Source organism: Ahaetulla prasina, chromosome 18 (genome assembly GCF_028640845.1).
Source record: "Ahaetulla prasina isolate Xishuangbanna chromosome 18, ASM2864084v1, whole genome shotgun sequence".
Lineage (NCBI taxonomy): Eukaryota > Metazoa > Chordata > Lepidosauria > Squamata > Colubridae > Ahaetulla > Ahaetulla prasina.
Genome location: NC_080556.1, coordinates 6,984,116 through 7,003,511, shown reverse-complemented (window position 1 = coordinate 7,003,511; position 19,396 = coordinate 6,984,116). Strand labels below are relative to the sequence as shown.

Here is a 19,396-nt window from a genome sequence, read left to right as displayed (position 1 = left end):
TTGCCCAGTCAGCATGATTTGAAGGGCAGGGGGCGGGGACAACTTGATTGAAGGCTAGGAAATTTCTACGGGAAGCAGCTCTCTTTAACTCTTGACTCAGTAATCTGGTCCACTTCTAAATACAGAAGTATAATTTCAGTTTCATTTTATAACAGTTTTCCCCCGCAAACGAAAGGAAAGCAAGAAGAAAAAGACAAGCAACAAATAAAGCAATCTTCCTTTATTTTCTGCGATAGGTTTCTTGCCAGAATCTCGGTGCCAACATTTCATAGAAATCCATAGATGTCTAATTCTGCCCTCCCAGAGATTAATTATTTCCCCTAATTGCAATCTTACAAAAGGTATGCAAATGATGATTCAGATTGCGATAGGAAATGGGACCAGTTGGTCAGATTCATCTGATTTATAAAAACGGGGGGGGGGGAACGGGGGTATCGGATGGGTCCTTAAATCCTCCCAAATTGTCGGATTAATTTGGAGACAACTGGCCTGATTTACAGGTAATCCTCAATTTACAACCGTTTGTTTAATGACTGTCACAATGGCACAGAAAAAAGTAACTTATACCTGGTCCAACACTTATAACCTTACAACACACTTGCAACTGGAGGCTTTCAAGAAGAGACTGGACTGCCATTGGTCAGAAATGGTGTAGGGTCTCCTGCTTGGGGGGGGGATTGGACTAGATGACCTCCAAGGTCCCTTCCAACTCTGTTTTTTTTAAAGTTTTTTATTTTAAACACATTAAAACAAAACACAAAACATACAACATTTATATACACGTCACTATTTCTTATCAGCTCATTCAAAGCAGTCCTTTCTTACTATTTACATATGTTTTAACTTTATCTTAAGTCTACTTTTATCCATCTACCTTCCTTTATTTCATCTACATTTTACCAAGTTAATCCTTTTTCTTAACTTTCCTATTTTCCAACCATTGGTACCATCCACACCACACTTCATAATATTCTGTATCCTCTTTCTCCTTGGAGTTCTTTTGTTAGTTTGTCCACCTCTGCGCATTCTAAGATATATATATTTTTTAATTAAATTTTTTTCTGTTGGTTCCAACTCTTGCGAATCTGTTAATTTGACGGCTGGCTGGGGAATTTATTTTATTTATTTATTTTGCCACAACAGTATACACAAGCATCAACATAAATCAGCAAATATCATATAAGCATATATATGAGCAAAAGTATGTAATGATTGTATTAATTTGATATAATGAAAGGAAACATTAGGACAGGAACGGTAGGCACTTTTGTGCTCTTATGCATGCCCCTTAATTTTTTTATTTATTTATTTCTTTTTGTCACAACAGTATACACAAACATTGTCATAAATAAAACAACATATCTTGAAGAAAATATATATATATATATATATATATATATATATATATATATATATATAAGTAAAAAAATATGCATCAACTATATTAATTTGATATAATATATTAATAACTATATTTATTATAATATAATATATTAATAACTATAATTAATAACTATATTAATTAGAACAATAGGACAGGAACGGTAGGCACTTTTGTGCTCTTATGCACGCCCCTTAATTAATTAATTAATTCTGGGGAGTTGAAGTCCACACTTCTTAAAAAGCCCCCTACACACAACCACACACCGTGTGAGCTCAACACGGATCTCCCGTTATTTCGGCCGCTTGAGCCTCGATAAGCGCGGAGTTCAGATCCATCCAGCCCACCGATTATTTCCCACGGGGAGGGGGCGGGATTCCCCGCAAGCCACGCCCTCCCATTCATTCCGCCGCTCCGAAGGCCCCGCCCCCTTCACGCGGCGTGAGGGACGGCGTTTGTTTTCTTTCTCCCCCGCCCGCCACTCCCAACCGGCCCCGCCTTCTTCCTCCGGCCCCGCCCTCTTCCCTCCGAGCCCCGCCCACCCACCCCGCACCTCTCCCACGGCCTCCGAGCCCCGCCCCCTTTTACCTCAGGCGCGTTGTCGCGATGTTGCCGCCTGAAGGCGAAAGCGGCTGGCCGCGTTTCGGGCGGCGGCGGCGGCTGCAGCGGCGGCGGCTCCCTCCCTTCTGGAGTCGTCCAGGCGCCTCCTCCTCCTCCTCCTCCGTTCCCTCCCTCGGTCGCGGCCGCTCTGAGTCACGACGGCGGAGGGAGGAGGAAGAAGAGGCGCAGCGGCAGCGGCAGCAGCAGAAGAGGCGGTCGCTCGGCTGGCACATGAGAGCCGCTCTCCGGCGCAACCGGGCTGTCTCGCCTCACGGCTCCGCAAAGGAAGGGACCCGCCTGGCTTCTTCGCTCCCGGGGACGCCGGGAGGGGGGGAGGCTCGCCCCCTCCCTCCTCCTCCTCAAGGATCTCCCCCCTCCTCAAAAAAAGGGAAGGGAAAAAAACAACAACAACCACACACAACCCAGTCAGGAAACCCAACCGCCGCCTCAGGTAAGCGCCTCTCTCGGCCTCACCCGCCCTTTACAAAAGGCGGCGCGCGTCTGCGCGTGCGCGCCCGCCCGCGAGGGTTCCATCGCCCCCCCCGCTTTCCCTCCCTCCCTCTTTCCCCAATGGCCGTTCTCTCTTCTTCCCTCCCCAGCCCCCCTGCGCCGTGTGTGTGTGTTTTGTCTCTTCCCAACATGGAGTCACTCTTGCTTCTGCCCTGCTTCAGGTTTCGGGGAGAGAGGTTGTGTGCGTGTTTGTTTGTGTGTGCCTGCCCTGCTTCGGGAAGAGGGGTGGGGGTGTGACTGCCCTGCTTCAGGTTTGGGGAGAGAGGTTGTGTGTGTGTGTGTTTCTGTGTGCCTGCCCTGCTTTAGGTTTTGGGGAAAGAGGGGTGTTTGTGTGTGTGCCCTGCTTTGGGGAAAGGGTGTGTGTGTGTCTGCCCTGCTTCAGGTTTTGGGGAGAGTGTGTGTGTGTGTGTGTGTGTGTCTGCCCTGCTTCAGGTTTGGGGAGAGAGGTTGTTTGTGTGTGCTTGCCCTGCTTCAGGTTTGGGGGGAAAGGGGGTGTGTGTTTGTGTGTGTCTGCCCTGCTTTGGGGAAAGGATGTGTGTGTGTCTGCCCTGCTTCAGGTTTTGGGGAAAGAGGTTGTGTGTGTGTGTGTGTGTGTGTGTGTGTGTGTGTGTGTGTGTGTGTGTGTGTATGCCTGCCCTGCTTCAGGTTTTCGGAAAAGAGGGGTGTTTGTGTGTGTGCCTGCCCTGCTTCAGGTTTAGGGGAGAGAGGTTCTGTGTGTGTGTGTGCCTGCCCTGCTTCAGGTTTTGGGAAAAGAGGTGTGTGTGTGTGTATGCCTGCTTTTGGGGAGAGAGGTTCTGTATGAGTGTCTGCCCTACTTCAGGTTTTGGGGGAAAGAGGTGTACCAGCCTCCCCTTCTTCCCCCTCCCCCCAACCTGCTGCGATCCACGCCTGAAATACAGCATGATTTTTACCATTGGGGTGGGGGAGGGAGGAGAAGTGTTTGTGTGCTGGTTTTTATGGTTGAGGTTAACTGTTCTTGAGTTCTCAACTTCGGCAGTGGAGTTGCAGCCGCCACCCTGGGTGTCCTTGCCCGCTTCCGCACCCTACCATCCTAACAAGGCTCCTGAATTCACCTGACTTCTAGGTTCAGTGGAGAGGCTGAAGAAGAAGGGTGACATTATTTGAATGGCACTGGCTGGTGGGGGGTAGGTGCCACCCGCTCGGATGCCAATTTCACATAATTTGCTGTTGAAATGGGCAAGGTTGGCTCAATAAGCCAACACGGCAAGGTTGACATCTCAATATATCCAGCCTCCGACAGTATGTGGGTCATGTCCTTTTGGCTTTTAATGATTAGTTCCAATATGTTTTTGTTTTCTAAGGTGTTATTTTCTACCACAAGACAACAATCTCAGTCTCTATGAGATTGTTCTTCCACTACAAGACAACAGTCTCAGTCTATGGATAACTTTTGTCTTACTAGAAAAGTTGGTATGGGTCAGGAATTTTTCCTTCTACCCCAGGAATAATAATAATAGTAATAACAACAGAGTTGGAAGGGACCTTGGAGGTCTTCTAGTCCAACCCCCTGCCCAGACAGGAAACCCTACACCATTTCAGACAAATGGTTATCCAACCTCTTCTTAAAAATTTCCAGTGTTGGAGCATTCACAACTTCTGCAGGCAAGTTGTTCCACGGATTAATTGTTCTGACTGTCAGAAAATTCCTCCTTAGTTCTAGGTTGCTTCTCTCCTTGGTTAGTTTCCACCCGTTGCTTCTTGTCCTGCCTTCAGGTGCTTTGAAGAATAGTTTGACTCCCTCTTCTTTGGGGCAGCCCCTGAGATATTGGAAGACTGCTATCATGTCTCCCCTAGTTCTTCTTTTCATTAAACTAGACATACCCAGTTCCTGCAACCGTTCTTCATATGTTTTAGCCTCCAGTCCCCTAATCCTCTTTGTTGCTCTTCTCTGCACTCTTTCCTGAGTCTCCACATCTTTTTTTAAATCATGGTTGGGTCAGGACTTCCCCAGTGTGGGCTGTGGGCTGTGTTGCCTTTGTATTGTTGTTGCGGCAACAGAGAAATGCAAGTGTTTTTGTCAAAATTGATCGCCCTCACATAGTTGTACACCAGATGGAAGGAAGGCTTTCCACTGACATTGGCCTTGGGAGATTACTCAGATGAAGATTCTCACTCAGCCAAGTTTAGGGCAGGAAGCTTGGTTAGCTATGGCAGAGAAAAGAAATTCCAGTCCATGATAGGAAACAGCTCTTGGGTCTTTGGATAGAGTATCTTTCCAAAGACTGGACAAAGCCAGTGGCTCAGTTTTAAGAGTATGTGCTTTGCACGTAAAAGATTCCAAGTTCAGTTCTTGTATCTAAGTTTTTTTTAAAGAAATCAGATGCCAGAGAGAAGAGACACCTTCCTAGCCAAGATCCTTGAGAGTTTCTGCCTGTCAAAACACTTCTAAACTGGAAGAACAATAGCCTGAGCTGATTACAGTATCTGCCGCTCCCATCCTGAGTGTTGTTCTAGGTTTTAGCTTTGTGCATGTTGTCACTTGGCTGTGTTTTAAGATGTACGTTTTAAATTACCTGAAGTTTGTGCTTTAAGCGCAGAATGTAAATACTCAGAAGGAATCATCCTCGCTCACTCCTAACCCATCTGCTTTTGACTGTTTAGTAAGAAAGAAAGTAAGAAAAGTGTGGTCCTATTTTTTAATGTATTGAAATAAGGCTTCTATGGGACATTATGGAGGACAGTAAAGGCCATGGACACTTAAGTCATGTAACCAGAGTGCAGGTAGTCCCCGACTTACAACCGTTCATTTAGTGACTATTGAAAGTTACAACAGCATTGAAAAACGTGACTTAGGACCATTTTTCAAAGTTACGACCTTTGCAGCAGCCCCACAGTCACGTGATCAAAATTCGGATGCTTGTTGGTTCATATTTACCACCATTTTTGTGTCCCAAGATCACGTGATCGTTTTTTGCCACCTTCTGACAGTCCAAGGGGAAGCCAGATTCACTTAACAACGGCGTTACTAACTTAACAATTGCAGTGATTCACTTAACAACTGTGGCCAGAAAGGTCGTAAAGTGGGGCCAAACTCACTTAACGAATGTCTCCCTTAACAGCGGAAACGTTGGGCCCAATTCGGGTCGTAAGTCGAAGATTACCTGTAATGCATTCACTGTCGAGTTGCATGCCAAATTTAGTTGTGTTTATATAACATTTTTGCAAGCATTTTTTGATAAATCCAGTTGGTGGCTAGAATTCTTATATAATGTTTTATAAGACATTCGGTCACAAAGTATAGGCTTAAATTATATCATCCTTTGCAATAGAAATGAGCGATTTCCCTTCACAGAGACATTTTTTCTGAAATGTGCAAGGCAGTTAACCTTGTCAGTAGACCTTTTAAAGAATACAGAGTCCTATCCCAATTAAATACTGAAAAAAATAATCTATTTTAATAATATACACTAAGCCTTTAAAAATCCCAACATTAGAATTATCGATGCATAAACAGTATTTTAGCAACTAGACTGTTTATAAACCGTGTTGATAAGGGTTACCCATGGTATGTACACGGCCATCTCTGCTCAAATACTTTGCACAATTGTCTGGCTGATAGACACATCTAAGTAAATCAGTGCGATAAGTGTTTAATGGCATGTATGCTAATCCTGCATAGATTGAGGATGGATCTGGATTAATTGCAGGCTGTGGCAAAAAGCTTAATAGTTGTATTAATCTTCTGCCTTTTCCTATAACTTCCTCATTTTTTAAAGAGAGTCTGCAGTAATTAAGCCTTTAGATAAGCTCTTGATTAGGCACTTTCAGAAGGGAATCTGTAAATATAGTAGGTACTTGGTCATACGTTGTTCAATTGTTTCTGTTGCAGGCAACTTCCGTTACCTTTGGGCGTATTAACTCTTTTATTGCAAAGAAGCTTCCCATTTGGTCCTTGTCTAGAAAGGAAATCAACTCTATCCCGCTGAGGACATTTCCTTCCCTGTTGTGTTACTTTTTTGATAGTTGGAGCCTAGTTTTTATCAAATGAATCACAGACTTGCAGTCTGCAGATTAACTCAGAATCTCACACCTTAGTCTTGTGGATAACACATTTCCTTCCTGGCCGTGTACTAAATGGCAGCAGCAGAGTTTGCACCGCAGAGCTTAACAAACCTCTTGTGGGGAATTGATTTGTGCTTCCTGTTTTGTTTAATAATATCAACATACTGCAGTTGCTGCTGATTTTGTAAGGAACCTTGGAGTAGCTAGATGCTGTACGTGAAGCATTAATAGTTTAGGATTAGGAATATGTTTTGTCTGAACAATTTCAGGAAAGGTGAAACAAGCTGGCAGCAAATAATAATATTAAGGCAAAACGGGATTTAATAAATTCTGACCAACTGTTCACATCAAGTACTGGCAGTTGTTTTTAACATTTCCTTAAGAGTTTATGTTTAACCCCTCTTTTCAACAAATGCTTGATTTCTTTTCCTTAAAGGCTACCATTGTTGCCTGTTGTTTTGAGACAGCAGAACATTATACAGCGTTGGCATTCCTGTAGCAGCTTCCCAACTTGTCATAATTAAAATGCCCTTTGAAAGCAACTCCGAGATACCCAAACATAAATATTACAGGTGGCTTGTGAGAGGGAGAAATATTAATGAATGAAGGCAAATATCCGTGTCCAGGGATAATGCTGCAGGATCCAAATTCTGTAGAGAGAAAAGTTCCCTGAAGATGGGCTCCAGCACAAGCCCAAAAGCTCAGAAGACTAAACCTCTGGTCATAATAACCAACCCAGATTGGATCCTACAGAAATATGAATATTATCACTGCCCCCACCCCATTGTGAAATCCTATTTCTCTGCATTAATTTAATTATTTTTGTTGTAGACAAAATCAGCATGAATTACATGAATTGACAGTTTTAACAGTTAAATGTCTTGCACGTGGGTATTTTTATCTCTGATCTGTGTTTGTGTTTCTAGATTACTAAATCTTTTCAGATAAGATGCTCCTCAGGGACATACTCAGATAATGCCTGTATATAGATTAAGGTGAGCAGAGTGATTAACTTGTCTCTCATTAAGTCTTACATTCAGGAGTCTGTGTTGGAATCAGTTATCCATATCAATTCTTAGTAAAAACAAGAGTTTTCACTTTTGAAATAACTGGGGCTATGACATATTTCATGAGTTTTTCTCATGGTTAAAAATAATTCGATTTTTGTTATGTGCAATAAAAAAATAACTTGCTTTATAAGAAAGTATATAATAAACTAACATAAATACAATTACCAAGAATATTTATGGATAAAACCCAGCAGTAGTTAAATACTACACGACTTGTTTGAAACGCCACCTCTCTATATGGTTTTGATGGCTGAATGGTTTATCTACCTGCAACAGCTTCAACTTTTAAGCCTGAAGGTGGAACGAAATTGCACTTTTCCTATCTGGAATTATAATGGAATATTGATTTGACTGAGAAAATGAGGACAGCAGTATTGAGGTTTTATATTTTGAGTTCTGGGCCTTGGTTGTGCAAAGCTTTCAATATTGTGTTACGATACTTTGAGCATATTAAACAAACATTCCAAGATTCCTAACAGCTCCTGTTTCCTGACCTCGCCTGAGAATTAATACTAACCTTAAGAAGGCTAGAAACATCAATTGGTTGACCTGGAACACAATGGAGGCAGCCTTGTGTAGGTCATTGTATAAATAATAGCTTGCATATAATTTAAGGACTGAAGAAAATAATAACAATACTTCATGGGTATCTGGTCTCCGTCTAACCCAACAAAATGACCTCAGGGGGGGTTTCTTGAATTTAATTGCAGCATCGCCCTCACCATTTGTCAAAATCTTCTTTGAAAGAAGCTATGAAAACGCAAGAATCATATCCAGGAAATGAACCACTTTCCTGTTTTGGATTTAAATGTTTTTAAAAGTATGGTTAACTGCTGCTTATTTGATTTAAAAAAAATTTTTTTTAATGAAAACTGTGCATACTTTGTCTAAAATGTAAAGTAGCCCTTGGAAACATGGTGGAAACGAGCTTGTAATTTTAAAACGTCCGGATCTCACTGTTCACTTATAAATGGACAACTGTATGCATTCTGCATTGCAGGCACCCCTATAGAAGAAATGTGAATTAATTCGGTCTCCATCGACTTCGGTCAAGGTCATGAATCAGACTGAATGAATTGGAGAGGGGGGGAAATCTATGAGGACGGGGAGACAAGGCAGCTCCAATTTCAGTGCTCCAGTGTTTATTGGAAGGTTTTCTTGTGAAACAAGGCAGCAGCTCTTATGCCCTCATAAGCATATTGTAACTATTAAAGGCCCTGTGAAGGTTTAATCTTCTTTAATCTTGGGGTAATAACTTGAGAAAGCAACTCAGCACTGTGCGTGTGTATGTGTATGAGTTTTGTATTAGCTTAGACGGGGCTATGCACATTGTCACAGGCCCTGGTGGTGGATCAGCTGTTGTACAGCTGTCTTTTTAAACACTGCTGGTTGCTTCTAGGACCATAACCATCGGCAGTATAAAGGTAAAGGTTCCCCTGACACATATTTGCTAGTAGTTCCCGACTCTAGGGGGCGGTGCTTATCTCCGTTTCAAAGCCGAAGAACCAGCGCCGTCCGAAAACGTCTCTGTGGTCTTGTGGCCGGCGTGACTCAACACCAAAGGTGCACGGAATGCTGTTCCCTTCCAACCAAAGGTGGTCCCTGTTTTCCTACTTGCATTTTTTACCTGCTTTCGAACTGCTAGGTTTGCAGAAGCTGGGACAAGTCGCGGGAGCTCACCCCGTTACAGGGCAGCACTAGGGATTCGAACCGCCGAGCTGCCAACCTTTTGATCGACAAGCTTACCCACTGAGCCACCCGCATCCCTACGTCCCTATATCAACAATATACACAGTCAATATTACCCTCAAAATATCCAGTTCCAGGGCATACTGTTCATTGGCAGTTGAAGCTAATTGTACCTTTTCCATTTTTTAACTGAAACCCCAAGCTTCACTTGTAAAATGCTGGGGATTTAAAAAAAAAAAAAAAGCTGTATGAGGAAGGAGCGAGATAATATGCCATCACTCAAACCAATAGGGAAGGATGGCTGAGGGAGGAAAAAAAATACTCGATTGCTTAATCAGTAATGACAGATGAAGTTCTCCAGGTAATAACTTGCTCGCCCACGTATTTATGTAGCCATGTGCTTCTACAGTTCACAACTCTGGCTGTGTTTTAAGGGTGCACTTGAATCTGATTGTTGCTTTCCATGAAGCAAAAATGTCTGTGGGAGAAACCGTGTGAATTCTGGTTTCCTGGCGCCATGAACATTTCTAGGGGGACCACTACAGGTAGTCCTCGACTTACGACCACAATTGAGCCCAAAAATGTACGTTGCTAAGCGAAACATTCATTAAGTGCGCTTTGCCCCCATTTTACGACCTGTCTCGCCACAGTTGCTAAGGGAATCATTGCAGTTGTTTAGTTAGTAATATCACCGTTCAGCGAATCTGGCTTCCCCATTGACTGCTTGTCAGAAAGTCACAAAAGCTGATCACATGACCCTGGGACACAGAAACTGTCATCAATATGAGCCAGTTGCCAAGCATCCGAATTTTGATCGAATTTTGACTATGGGGATGCCACAGAAGGTCATATAAGTGTGAAAAACGGTCACGTCACTTTTTTTCAGTGCTGTTGTAACTTTGAACGGTCACTAAATGAACTGTTGTAAGTTGAGAACTGCCTGTCATTTTGCAGAAGCAGTTTTACTTCGCAGCCAGCTAAATGGGTGGGGATGGGGGGGCCTGATAAAATGCATTAAGCTCCCAGTCACTTACATGCCAGCCATGGGATTGCTTTACGGTTAACAATGCTAAACGTTTTGTGACTTCGCTTGAAATAAACAAATTTTTTTAAAAATCAGATTATCTGCGTTAGCCATAGGGGAAAAAACTCACAATCCGTACTGGGACAAAAACCTCTCAGCCAGGCATAAAACCTTCCGAAGCCGAGACGTAATACAGAGGTTTTAATTTTGTCTAGGATTTTAATGTAGCTTTGATGTAGCTGACTTTTTAGCTACCTCAGGCTGCCTATTCTGTACTTGTAAAATAGCCCTCCTTGTAGGAAACAAGTATCAAAGCATTTTGCCTATGCAGATGGATGGATTAAAACTGTGCGGGGAATTCTTGCTCCCCATCCAGAGTCGCGAGAATTGGACGGCGCAGCAATGGTATTAATAATAAATGTCTACTTTCAGAGAAGTGCTTTAGTATGTGAGCTCCCTTCTTCATCTATGAAATGGCACCATTAAAAGCAGGCCTCATCTGATGTTTAGAGCACTTCCATATCTTATCAATTTTGTTCATTTTGTCTGGTGGATCTCAACAAGGCTGGCCATGATTTTGGCATTGTATATCTGCAAGCTGTGACCATTAAGCCAAGTTTTTATCCAACAGTCCTGCACATTCATTTATAGTTTCACTATCTTGTTTGAACCCTGAAAATGTATCATTTGGTGGTGAGATGAAGCGTCTTGTATATAAACAGAATTAGTAAATTCTGTTATCTTTTATTTCTGTTACTTCAGGAACTGCTCTTCCTCAAGAAAGGAAGGCATTAATCTCCTAGGATGTCTGGGCTGAGAACAGAAACTTGCACCTTATGTGGGCTGCACAAATTATGCCATTTTGCTGGTCTCTAAAATTATTGTGGGTTTACCAATGTGTTTACACAATAATTGAGAAGCATTGCGTGCCATGTGTCTTATCAGCTTTGGGAAGCTACTCTGACCAAAATAATTTCCTTGACTGTAAAACAGCTTTCATTAAAGCAGGCATCCCTTCTTCCTGTTGGACTACTTTTATTACCAACAAATGGACTGGGTTTTTTTTTCTTTTAATTGTCCTCCCGTTTTTTGATGACAGACGTTTTCCTCCAGGAACCGAAACGTTTAATCTAACATTAGAAGAACAAAACTAATTAGAGCTAATGTTCAAACACGAGATAGAGAACAACATGCATTTTTTCACCAGGCAAGACTTGAACGAATGCGGGATATTTAACATACTTAGAACTAGTTTGGGATGCCTATTAAAAAATAGTTGCTTTGTTCTCACAGGGTTGCGGTTTGTGGCGTTTCCAGGCTAGCAGATCACAATCAAGTATTCTGGTAAGTCTGTCGTTACTTTTTGGAGCTGGGAAAGTGGCAGCAAGTAACTTGGAAACCCTAAATGTGTGGCTCGTTTTGAGTGAATAGAATGAAAAAAAGGCCTGATTTTCTATGTTAAACAAGTCACACTGGAAGGACTCTTAAAAGGTAGAATAGAATAGAATAGAATTGAATTGAATTGAATTGAATTCTTGGCCAAGTGTGATTGGACACCAAAGAATTTGTCTTGGTGCATATGCTCTCAGTGTACATAAAAGAAAAGATACCTTCATCAAGAATCATAAAGTACAACACTTAGTGATAGTCACAGGGTACAAATAAGCAATCGAATCATACTAGGAAACAATATCAATATAAATCGTAAGGATACAAGCAACAAAATTACAGTCATAAGTGGAAGGAGATGGGTGATAGGAACGATGAGGAGATTAATAGTAATAGTAATGCATCCTTAGTGAATAGTTTGACAGTGTTGAGGGAATTATTTGTTTAGCAGAGTGATGGCATTCGGGGCAAACAACTGTCCTTGTGTCTAGTTGTTCTGGTGTGCAGTGTTCTATAGTGTTGTTTTGAGGGTAGGAGTTGAAACAGTTTATGTCCAGGATGCGAGGGGTCTGTAAATATTTTCAAACCCCTCTTTTTGACTCGTGCAGTATACAGGTCCTCAGTGGAAGGCAGGTTGGTAGCAATTGGTTTTTTCTGCAGTTCTAATTGTCCTCTGAAGTCTGTGTCTGTCTTACTGGGTTGCAGAACCAAAAGGTTATCTAGTCCAGTCCCCTGCTTATTACAGGATCTACTAAAAGTCTCTGGCCAGTAGCCATCTGCTTGGAGTTCTTCCCATACAAAAAAGAACACCACCACCCCGAACGTGACAACCCACCAAACTGCTATAGGGCATGCAAAATGTCTGCCCTGGACAGAAGTGAAGATGTCCTCGTACCGATGGTGGTTAGCAGTTGGCACTGCAGAATCTCTCCCATCCCCAGGATTAAATCCAGTACAATTAACATTGTTTTCTCGTCAACTCTTCAGAAGTCTTCAAAACTGGGAAAAGGGGAATGAACCGTGAGGCTGTTCCAGGGAAGAGTCCGGAGGAGATGTATATTCAGCAGAAAGTCAGAGTCCTGCTAATGCTTAGAAAGATGGGATCAAACGTACGTATTCATGCCGGGAGCTTCCGCTTTACCTTCCAAGTTTATCAAAGACCATCTTTATGTGTATTGCAAGCCACCGGAGGAACCGTTTAATTACTTCCGAGATGATCACTCTGTAATCCCCAAAAACCTGTAATCCCAATCATTATAGATCACCTGTTTGCAATATCTCGAGGGGCCATTCCCTATGCTACTCGTGCAGGGTTTTTTTTCCCGCCCATTTGGTCTAACGGTCAAGGCAACCAGCTAGGAACTGGGAGGCCGTGAATTCTAGTCCCACTTGATGGCATGAAAACCGACAGGGTGGACACCGCTGGACCAACCCATCTCGCCCAGCCCACCTCACAGAGTTGTTGTGGTGGGGAAAATAGGAAGAGGAGGAGGAAAGAGGCATGTTCTCCGCGTTGAGTTATTTATAAAAATTACAAAGATGGGATGTAAATAAAAATTTAAGTACATAAATCGATAAGCGGCCGACTTGAAAAGCAAGTGGACGGATAATTGATCTGCCTGCAAGTTTGCCTTGCCTTTTAATGGGGACGGGTTTTTGTTCTGCCTTTTTCCAGTTAACCAGCAGTGAGGAGGAGTTCCTGCGGACGTATGCGGGAGTAGTGAATAGCCAGCTTAGTCAACTTCCTCAGCACTCTATTGACCAAGGTGAGAAACAATTTATACCTTTTTTGGGGGGGGCGCGGGGGCTACAAATGTCTAACCTGGAAGCACTTCGATTGATTTTGAAAGGACCAAAATAGTAAAAACACAGCGGTCACATTCTCTCCCCTGCACCACCCGTAATATGGTGGGTTTTTTTTTTCTTTTAATGTTCAAATAGGATCCTCCATCAGTATGTTTATTACTTACTGCCTACACTGCTCTGGGGATCTATAAACTGAAGCACAGTGTCGCTGCTGATATATATTTAATGGATTTCAAACGACCTACTTTTCGCGGAGTGGTACGGTGGCCTAGAGGTGGCGCTCTCACCTCACAATCGGGAGGGCTGCGAGTTCGATCCTGGGTAGAGGCAGATGTTTCTCTCTCTGGGCAGGATGAGAATATATCTGCTGATTAAAACTCCGCACTGGCGTCAGCAAGGGCATCCGGCCAGTAAACATTCAGCTCTTTTCAGCTGCCCAGACTCCACCCCGCGAGGGATTATGGGGTTGTTAAAAGAGGATGATGAGGATAAACCTACCTACTTTTTACCTAGGGATAGCTTGGGCAAGTTTGAAGTGCATTACTCTGTCCAGTTAAAACACGTTGGACTAGTAGCATTTCTTTTTCAGCGGTTTTAATCCAACTAATAACTATATCCATAGATGGGCAATACAGAATACTCATTAGTCAGGTGAATAGTATTCTGCATTTCCTCAATGAAAGAAAAGACCCAGAAGACTTAAAATCCAGCAACCGAATGGAAGGGTTAGCCGCTAGATGGCAGCACACACTCTTAAAAAAACAGACTAAAATGCTCCAACATTTACACACCTGTTTTTGTTGGGTTTTTTTAAACAATGTGTGTTGTCTTCCTCAAAGCTCAGGGTGCCTTCTGTAGAAAACTTTACTTTCTAAACCAAATTGCCGTGGTCCACACCGTTGACTTGATGACTTGTTCAAAAGTGAGCTGGGAATTTAGGATTACTCCTATTTGCAAACCTGTGACAGGCTTGCTATTCTATGGGTATTCCCCAATGTTATTTCCACTAGAGCTGGTTCGGGTGCAATTGATAGGGAAAAAAAACCCTGCTTTTCCCCCTGGTGCTGAAGAGTCAGCATTCCTTCCGGTTTCCTCCAGACGGTCGTTGATGGGCAAAATTCCTGCCGAGATTCCCTCTGCCCTGTGCAGTGGCTGCCCTTGGGTTTCTGTTCCATTCAGGAGTTGCTTGCTGAGTCGCGTTTCCCGATTTGTCTGGAAATGCTGCGAGGACACTGGCGATAAAAGTTCATGTGAACCTTAAGGCTTTGGCTCAGAAGTATTAAACAGCAGAGCTGAGGTGTTAATCCGTAGAAACATAGAGCTGGCAGCCTTCCTTCCTTCCTTCCTTCCTTCCTTCCTCCCTTCCTCCCTTCCTCCCTTCCTCCCTTCTCTGCCTGTTTTGATCTTCCTTGCATTAGCGCTCTGCCTGTTAAAGAGGGAGTAAAAAGTAGGTGTTCCAATAACGCTGCTTTACGCTTCTCTCCAGGAGTGCCTGGTGCACAACTGAATATCTTTGTGAAACGAAAGGGAGGGTTGGAGTTGAGCAAAGAAAGCTGGCTCGTTCCCTGGGGGGCTGGAATCCTGGATGGTTTCCACCAAAGTGGCAGGACCAACCTTAGTGGCTCTGGCAGCTCTGGTTGCTATAGCAATAGAGCTAAGTTGGTTCTAGCAGAAGCCGGATCCCTTGGGGAGCCCGGAGCAGAGATACAAACGTAGTCCGGGCAAGGTAGACTAGAACTGAACAATTAAAACAACACAGCCGTTCCGCAGAGCCTGTTCTAGAGGGAGAAAATGCCCTGGAGGTTGTTGGAGAGCTTCTCAGCAATAACTGTGAGAAAGTAGATGACCTATTATGCAATTATCATGCCTACGTTCGCTTCATATGCACAGGCTGCATCAAAGCAGATGCCACAGAGAGTACATTTACCCTGCTGAGCATGAGATCTATGTCTTTTATTTACTCCACGCTTTCGCGTGAAGGGTTAAAGACGCTTTTTAAAAATTACTTAGACCCGTCGGGCCGTGCAAAGAGCGCGTTTTTCCCCAGATTTGTGCAGTGCTTCGTCTGGCGTACGAAAACTACCTTTCCCAGAATTCCCAGTCGCAGGAGGGGTTGGCCCGAGGATTTGTGAGACTCAGCCCCATCTAGAACGTTACCCATATTGTTGGTGCTCAACGAAAGAAGCCAACCTCTTTCCCCCCTTTTCGTGCCGCAGGTGCAGAGGATGGCGTGATGGCATTTTCCAGATCAGAGACCGAAGACAGAAGGCAGTGACTGGAGCGGCTCTTTGTGCTACATAGAACTGGAAGAGGGGCAAACGAAGCGCTGGGCAGGTCGAGGAAGATGAGCGGGCACCCCTCAGTCCCTTTGCCCTGTCCTAAAGTCGGTGTCCCCCCATGGTAGCTTCCCCTCCTCTAAATTCTCTTCTCTTCTCATCTCCAGCCCTCCTTAATGCATTTCACAGCCCTCGGTTCTGCTCCCCTATTATTTTGGCTCCGTAGGTTTGTCGCCGATCCAGGATGACTCCGGGAATGCATTTAGGATTGGCTTACCGGCCCCCACCTCCACCCATAAAAAGTGAACCGATTGGCAGATTCGGAGAAGAAAATGCTGCGACAGCCCCACCCCACCACCCTCGTGTTTAATTTTCCTTATTTTTTCCTTTTTTTTTTTTTAATGAATGGTTGCTGATGTGTCCCGCTTGCCAAGCCTTCAGGCTCCAGTGCGTATATAGGTCACGTTGGTGTGTTTTTGGAGAGGGGCTTGGTCGTGGGCAAGTGGAAGAGGCCTGGGGTGGAAAGGCTTGTAGATGTTTTGCTGAGATCAGTGTTTTCTTTTGCTGGAATCTGAGGGGTGGGGGGAGGACAGAGGGGAAGAGGGGAATCTGTGTATTTTAGTTACCGCTTTGCAATTTCTGGAGACGGTGGGAGAGGCAGATCTTTGGCTCTATTTATTATAAGCTTGCTTGCGTTTCAGGAAAAAAGCCAGTGTTAACAGCTGACTTTCAGCCGATTGCAAAATCTGCCCGTCCGTGGCTGCTGCCACTCAGAAATTCCTGGTTTGCTGGGGTGTCTTTGGACTAAAAGGAAGCACTCAAAAGCCCGGAGTTGAGATGGTGAATCTCCAATTTTTTTTAAAAAAAAAAGACAACCAAGAAGCCCCATTTGTGCTCAGGAGATTTGTTGACACTCTGCCGGGTTGCAAAATCTGTAACTCTCCTCTTCAGATCGGACCTGTTTTGCTGTAGCTCTTTGATCTAATTCCTGAGCGTATTTTTGGGGGGGCAATTAAAATCTATTCTCAATGGCTCCAGGTGGTAGAACCAATTCACAGTATTAGTTATAATACCAGAGCATTAAGATCCCAAAAGCTCCTTCATCCACGTATTTCCAGGAAGGCAGCGTTGCTGGCTGGGGAATTCTGGGGGTTGAAGTCCAAACATCTGTAAAGTTGCCAAGGTTACAAACAGTAGCCTAGGAGAAAATGAGAATCGATTTGCAGGGGGTGAAATGAAATTCATTCATTCCTTGGGCGCCAATGGTGACCCATGGGGGAAATCAACAATAAATGTAGTTTTACCTTTACAGTAAAATGTTAAGTTCCTCTAGAAAAGTTGGATTTTCGGTCTTTTTGGGTTTTTGTTTTTTTTAAAAAAATATGGATGGAGAAGGCCAGCTTTTGAAAAGGACAAATTCTTTTTCCAGGTTACACTTACTTTCCACACGGCAGGGACTAAAGATTTTCTTCCTTGCATTGTAGGAAATTGTCTTTCCCTAGACGATAAAACTGATGTTTGTGTCTAACCCTCCTTTTCAATAAATGGTACAATTTGGACTGTGGTTTTTGTGGTCAGGAGCAACTTCAATTCTATTTGTTTTGTTTCCTTCATTAACTTATATCTTTTAATCTCCTTCAGCAGTGCTCTTCCGAAAAAACACAGCACACACACCCTCCACCCACAACAATGCTCTCTTTTAATCATTTGCCCTTAATTCTGTGCCTGGGTTTTCCTCCAAAAACTACACTGCGTTTCTATCCTGCCTGCTGCAGATGTCCCCTTCCAAAATCCATTTGTAAAGCAGTTTAAAAAAGGCTACTCGCTCTGCCCCAGCCCCTTTTTCCAGGCCTGTCCTTCTGTGTTGTGTAGGGATGAGATGTCAAACCCAGGATCGGTGCCAAAAGTATAAATGTTGAAGAAAAATTGGGTCTTCAAGGAAGCCCATTTAAGGCTCAATCTGGTGTCTGGATGGGTTGAATAGGCAAATATGGCTATAGGCTATTGGTGCGCTCGGTGTTTCCAAACTGCGAAGAAAAGAAAAGCTGAGTGTCTCCATTTTGTAAAACTTCCAGAGGGCTAAAATGTACCGTGAACAGGGTGGGAAAATACAGTTTTAAGAGCTCTCCTGTGTATCTTGTTTTTTTGTGCTCGTTGATAGTTTAAAAAGCAGGATTTACTGGGGCTGGGGCTGGCGGAAAGAGGGCAGGAAACTCCAAGCCCCTCAGACATAGCAAAGGAAGGCGTAACTTTAGATTGTACTCTTGCGAGAATTGGTTGAGGAAGACACCTCAGTAACCTTTTTAGATGTTGAACAGCTGCAAACCAGTGGTGGAATTCAAATTTTTGTATTACCGGTTCTGTGGGTGTGGCTTGGTGGTCATGGCAGGGGAAGGATACTGCAAAATCTCCATTCCCTCTGCACTCCAGGGGAAGGATACTGCAAAATCCCCATTCCCACCCCATTCCTGGGAGAAGGATATTGCAAAATCCCCATTTCCACCCCACTCTGGGGCCAGCCAGAGGTGGTATTTGCCGGTTCTCCGAACTACTCAAAATTTCCATTACCGGTTCTCCAAAACTTGCTGAATAGCACCCCTGCTGCAAACCCCTCATCGCTTGCTCCTTGTTCATATGTGCACGGACACCTCTCGGGGTTTTTTTTCCCCTCTGTTCTCTGCTCTGCCTCTTTTTTCTTATTCTCCCCACAAAAGGTCCTCTTTGCTCCTTCCCTCCCTCTCTGGCAGCCAGCCAGCAATTTTCATGATCCGACCGGAGTGCAGAGTGCAAAAAAAAAAAAGAGTGCAGAGGAGAGCAACAAAGATGATTAGGGGACTGAAGGCTAAAACATGAAGAATGGGTGCAAGAACTGGCTACGTCTAATTTAATGAAAAGAAGGACTAGGGGAGACATGATAGCAGTCTTCCAATATTTGAGGGGCTGCCCCAAAGAAGATGTGGAGTCAAGCTATTCTCCAAAGCACCTGAAGGCAGGACAAGAAGCGACGGATGGAAACTAATCAAGGAGAGAAGCAACTTAGAACTAAGGACAATTAGAACCATCAGTGCAACGGCTTGCCTCCAGAAGTTGTGGATACTCCATCCCCGGAGGTTTTTTAAAGAAGATTTTGGATAAATATTAGTCTGAAATGGTATAGGGCATTGGATTGAGCGAGAAGGAGACTCAGCAGAAGCACCTCACTGAGGACTAGGGGCATAGGCTTTCCAAACAGGGAAGACCTGCGGGAGTGCAAGGCCAGGTACCAGTGCCTGGTGGTTCAGTGGGCTGAGATGGTCAGCCAGTTCCAGGCGATTATGAAGCCCCACTGGAACAAGGCCCTCCAGCTCTTCACCACCAGCCTTCGCTCAAATCCCCACACCAGGAGGCTGAAGCAGACCCCCAAGTCCGAATTTTTGCCCCCCTCCGACCCACACAAAAAGACCCCAAAGGGGGAGACTCTGCAGCAACACAAATGTTCATTGCACGTATCCGGCCCGGGGGCCGTAGTTTGAGGACCTCTGATTTAGTGCAATATAAAAAAATGCAAATAATTTTTCTGGGGACCACCAAAATATTCTCATGGACCACCAGTGGTCCACGGACCACTAGTTGGTGACCGCTGGTATAG

General features: G+C 43.9%; 2 protein-coding genes across 4 annotated transcripts in view; one reads left to right on the top strand and one right to left on the bottom strand.

Annotated features, from left to right (window-relative positions):
* NMNAT1 (nicotinamide nucleotide adenylyltransferase 1) overlaps window positions 1-2,095 on the bottom strand; it is a 36,193-nt gene extending 34,098 nt beyond the window's left edge. The window contains exon 1 of one of the 2 annotated variants that reach the window (XM_058161143.1): window positions 1,970-2,095. The gene's annotated coding sequence lies outside the window, so the exon portion shown is untranslated. The remainder of the gene's footprint in view (window positions 1-1,969) is intronic. The other variant, XM_058161141.1, reaches the window with a different exon arrangement.
* Window positions 1,976-17,332, top strand: CTNNBIP1 (catenin beta interacting protein 1). 2 transcript variants are annotated; one of them, XM_058161147.1, is made up of 5 exons: window positions 2,345-2,432; window positions 11,591-11,641; window positions 12,674-12,795; window positions 13,362-13,452; window positions 15,709-17,332. In XM_058161147.1, exons 3-5 carry the CDS (start codon window positions 12,700-12,702, stop codon window positions 15,765-15,767), a joined length of 246 nt encoding a protein of 81 aa, XP_058017130.1. In that variant the 5' UTR covers window positions 2,345-2,432; window positions 11,591-11,641; window positions 12,674-12,699; the 3' UTR covers window positions 15,768-17,332. The 2 variants fall into 2 exon arrangements, with proteins under 2 accessions (XP_058017129.1, XP_058017130.1); XM_058161146.1 differs by lacking the exons at window positions 12,674-12,795; window positions 13,362-13,452; window positions 15,709-17,332 and having other exon boundaries at window positions 1,976-2,432.
* Window positions 17,333-19,396: the final 2,064 nt, after the last annotated feature.

Bases quoted from the DNA above. Each gene is read 5' to 3' on its own strand.
- CTNNBIP1 (XM_058161146.1), top strand. From the start codon at position 1,988: ATGTTGCCGCCTGAAGGCGAAAGCGGCTGGCCGCGTTTCGGGCGGCGG. The intron at 2,433-11,590 runs GTAAGCGCCTCT...TTGTTCTCACAG, and splicing joins AAACCCAACCGCCGCCTCAG to GGTTGCGGTTTGTGGCGTTT.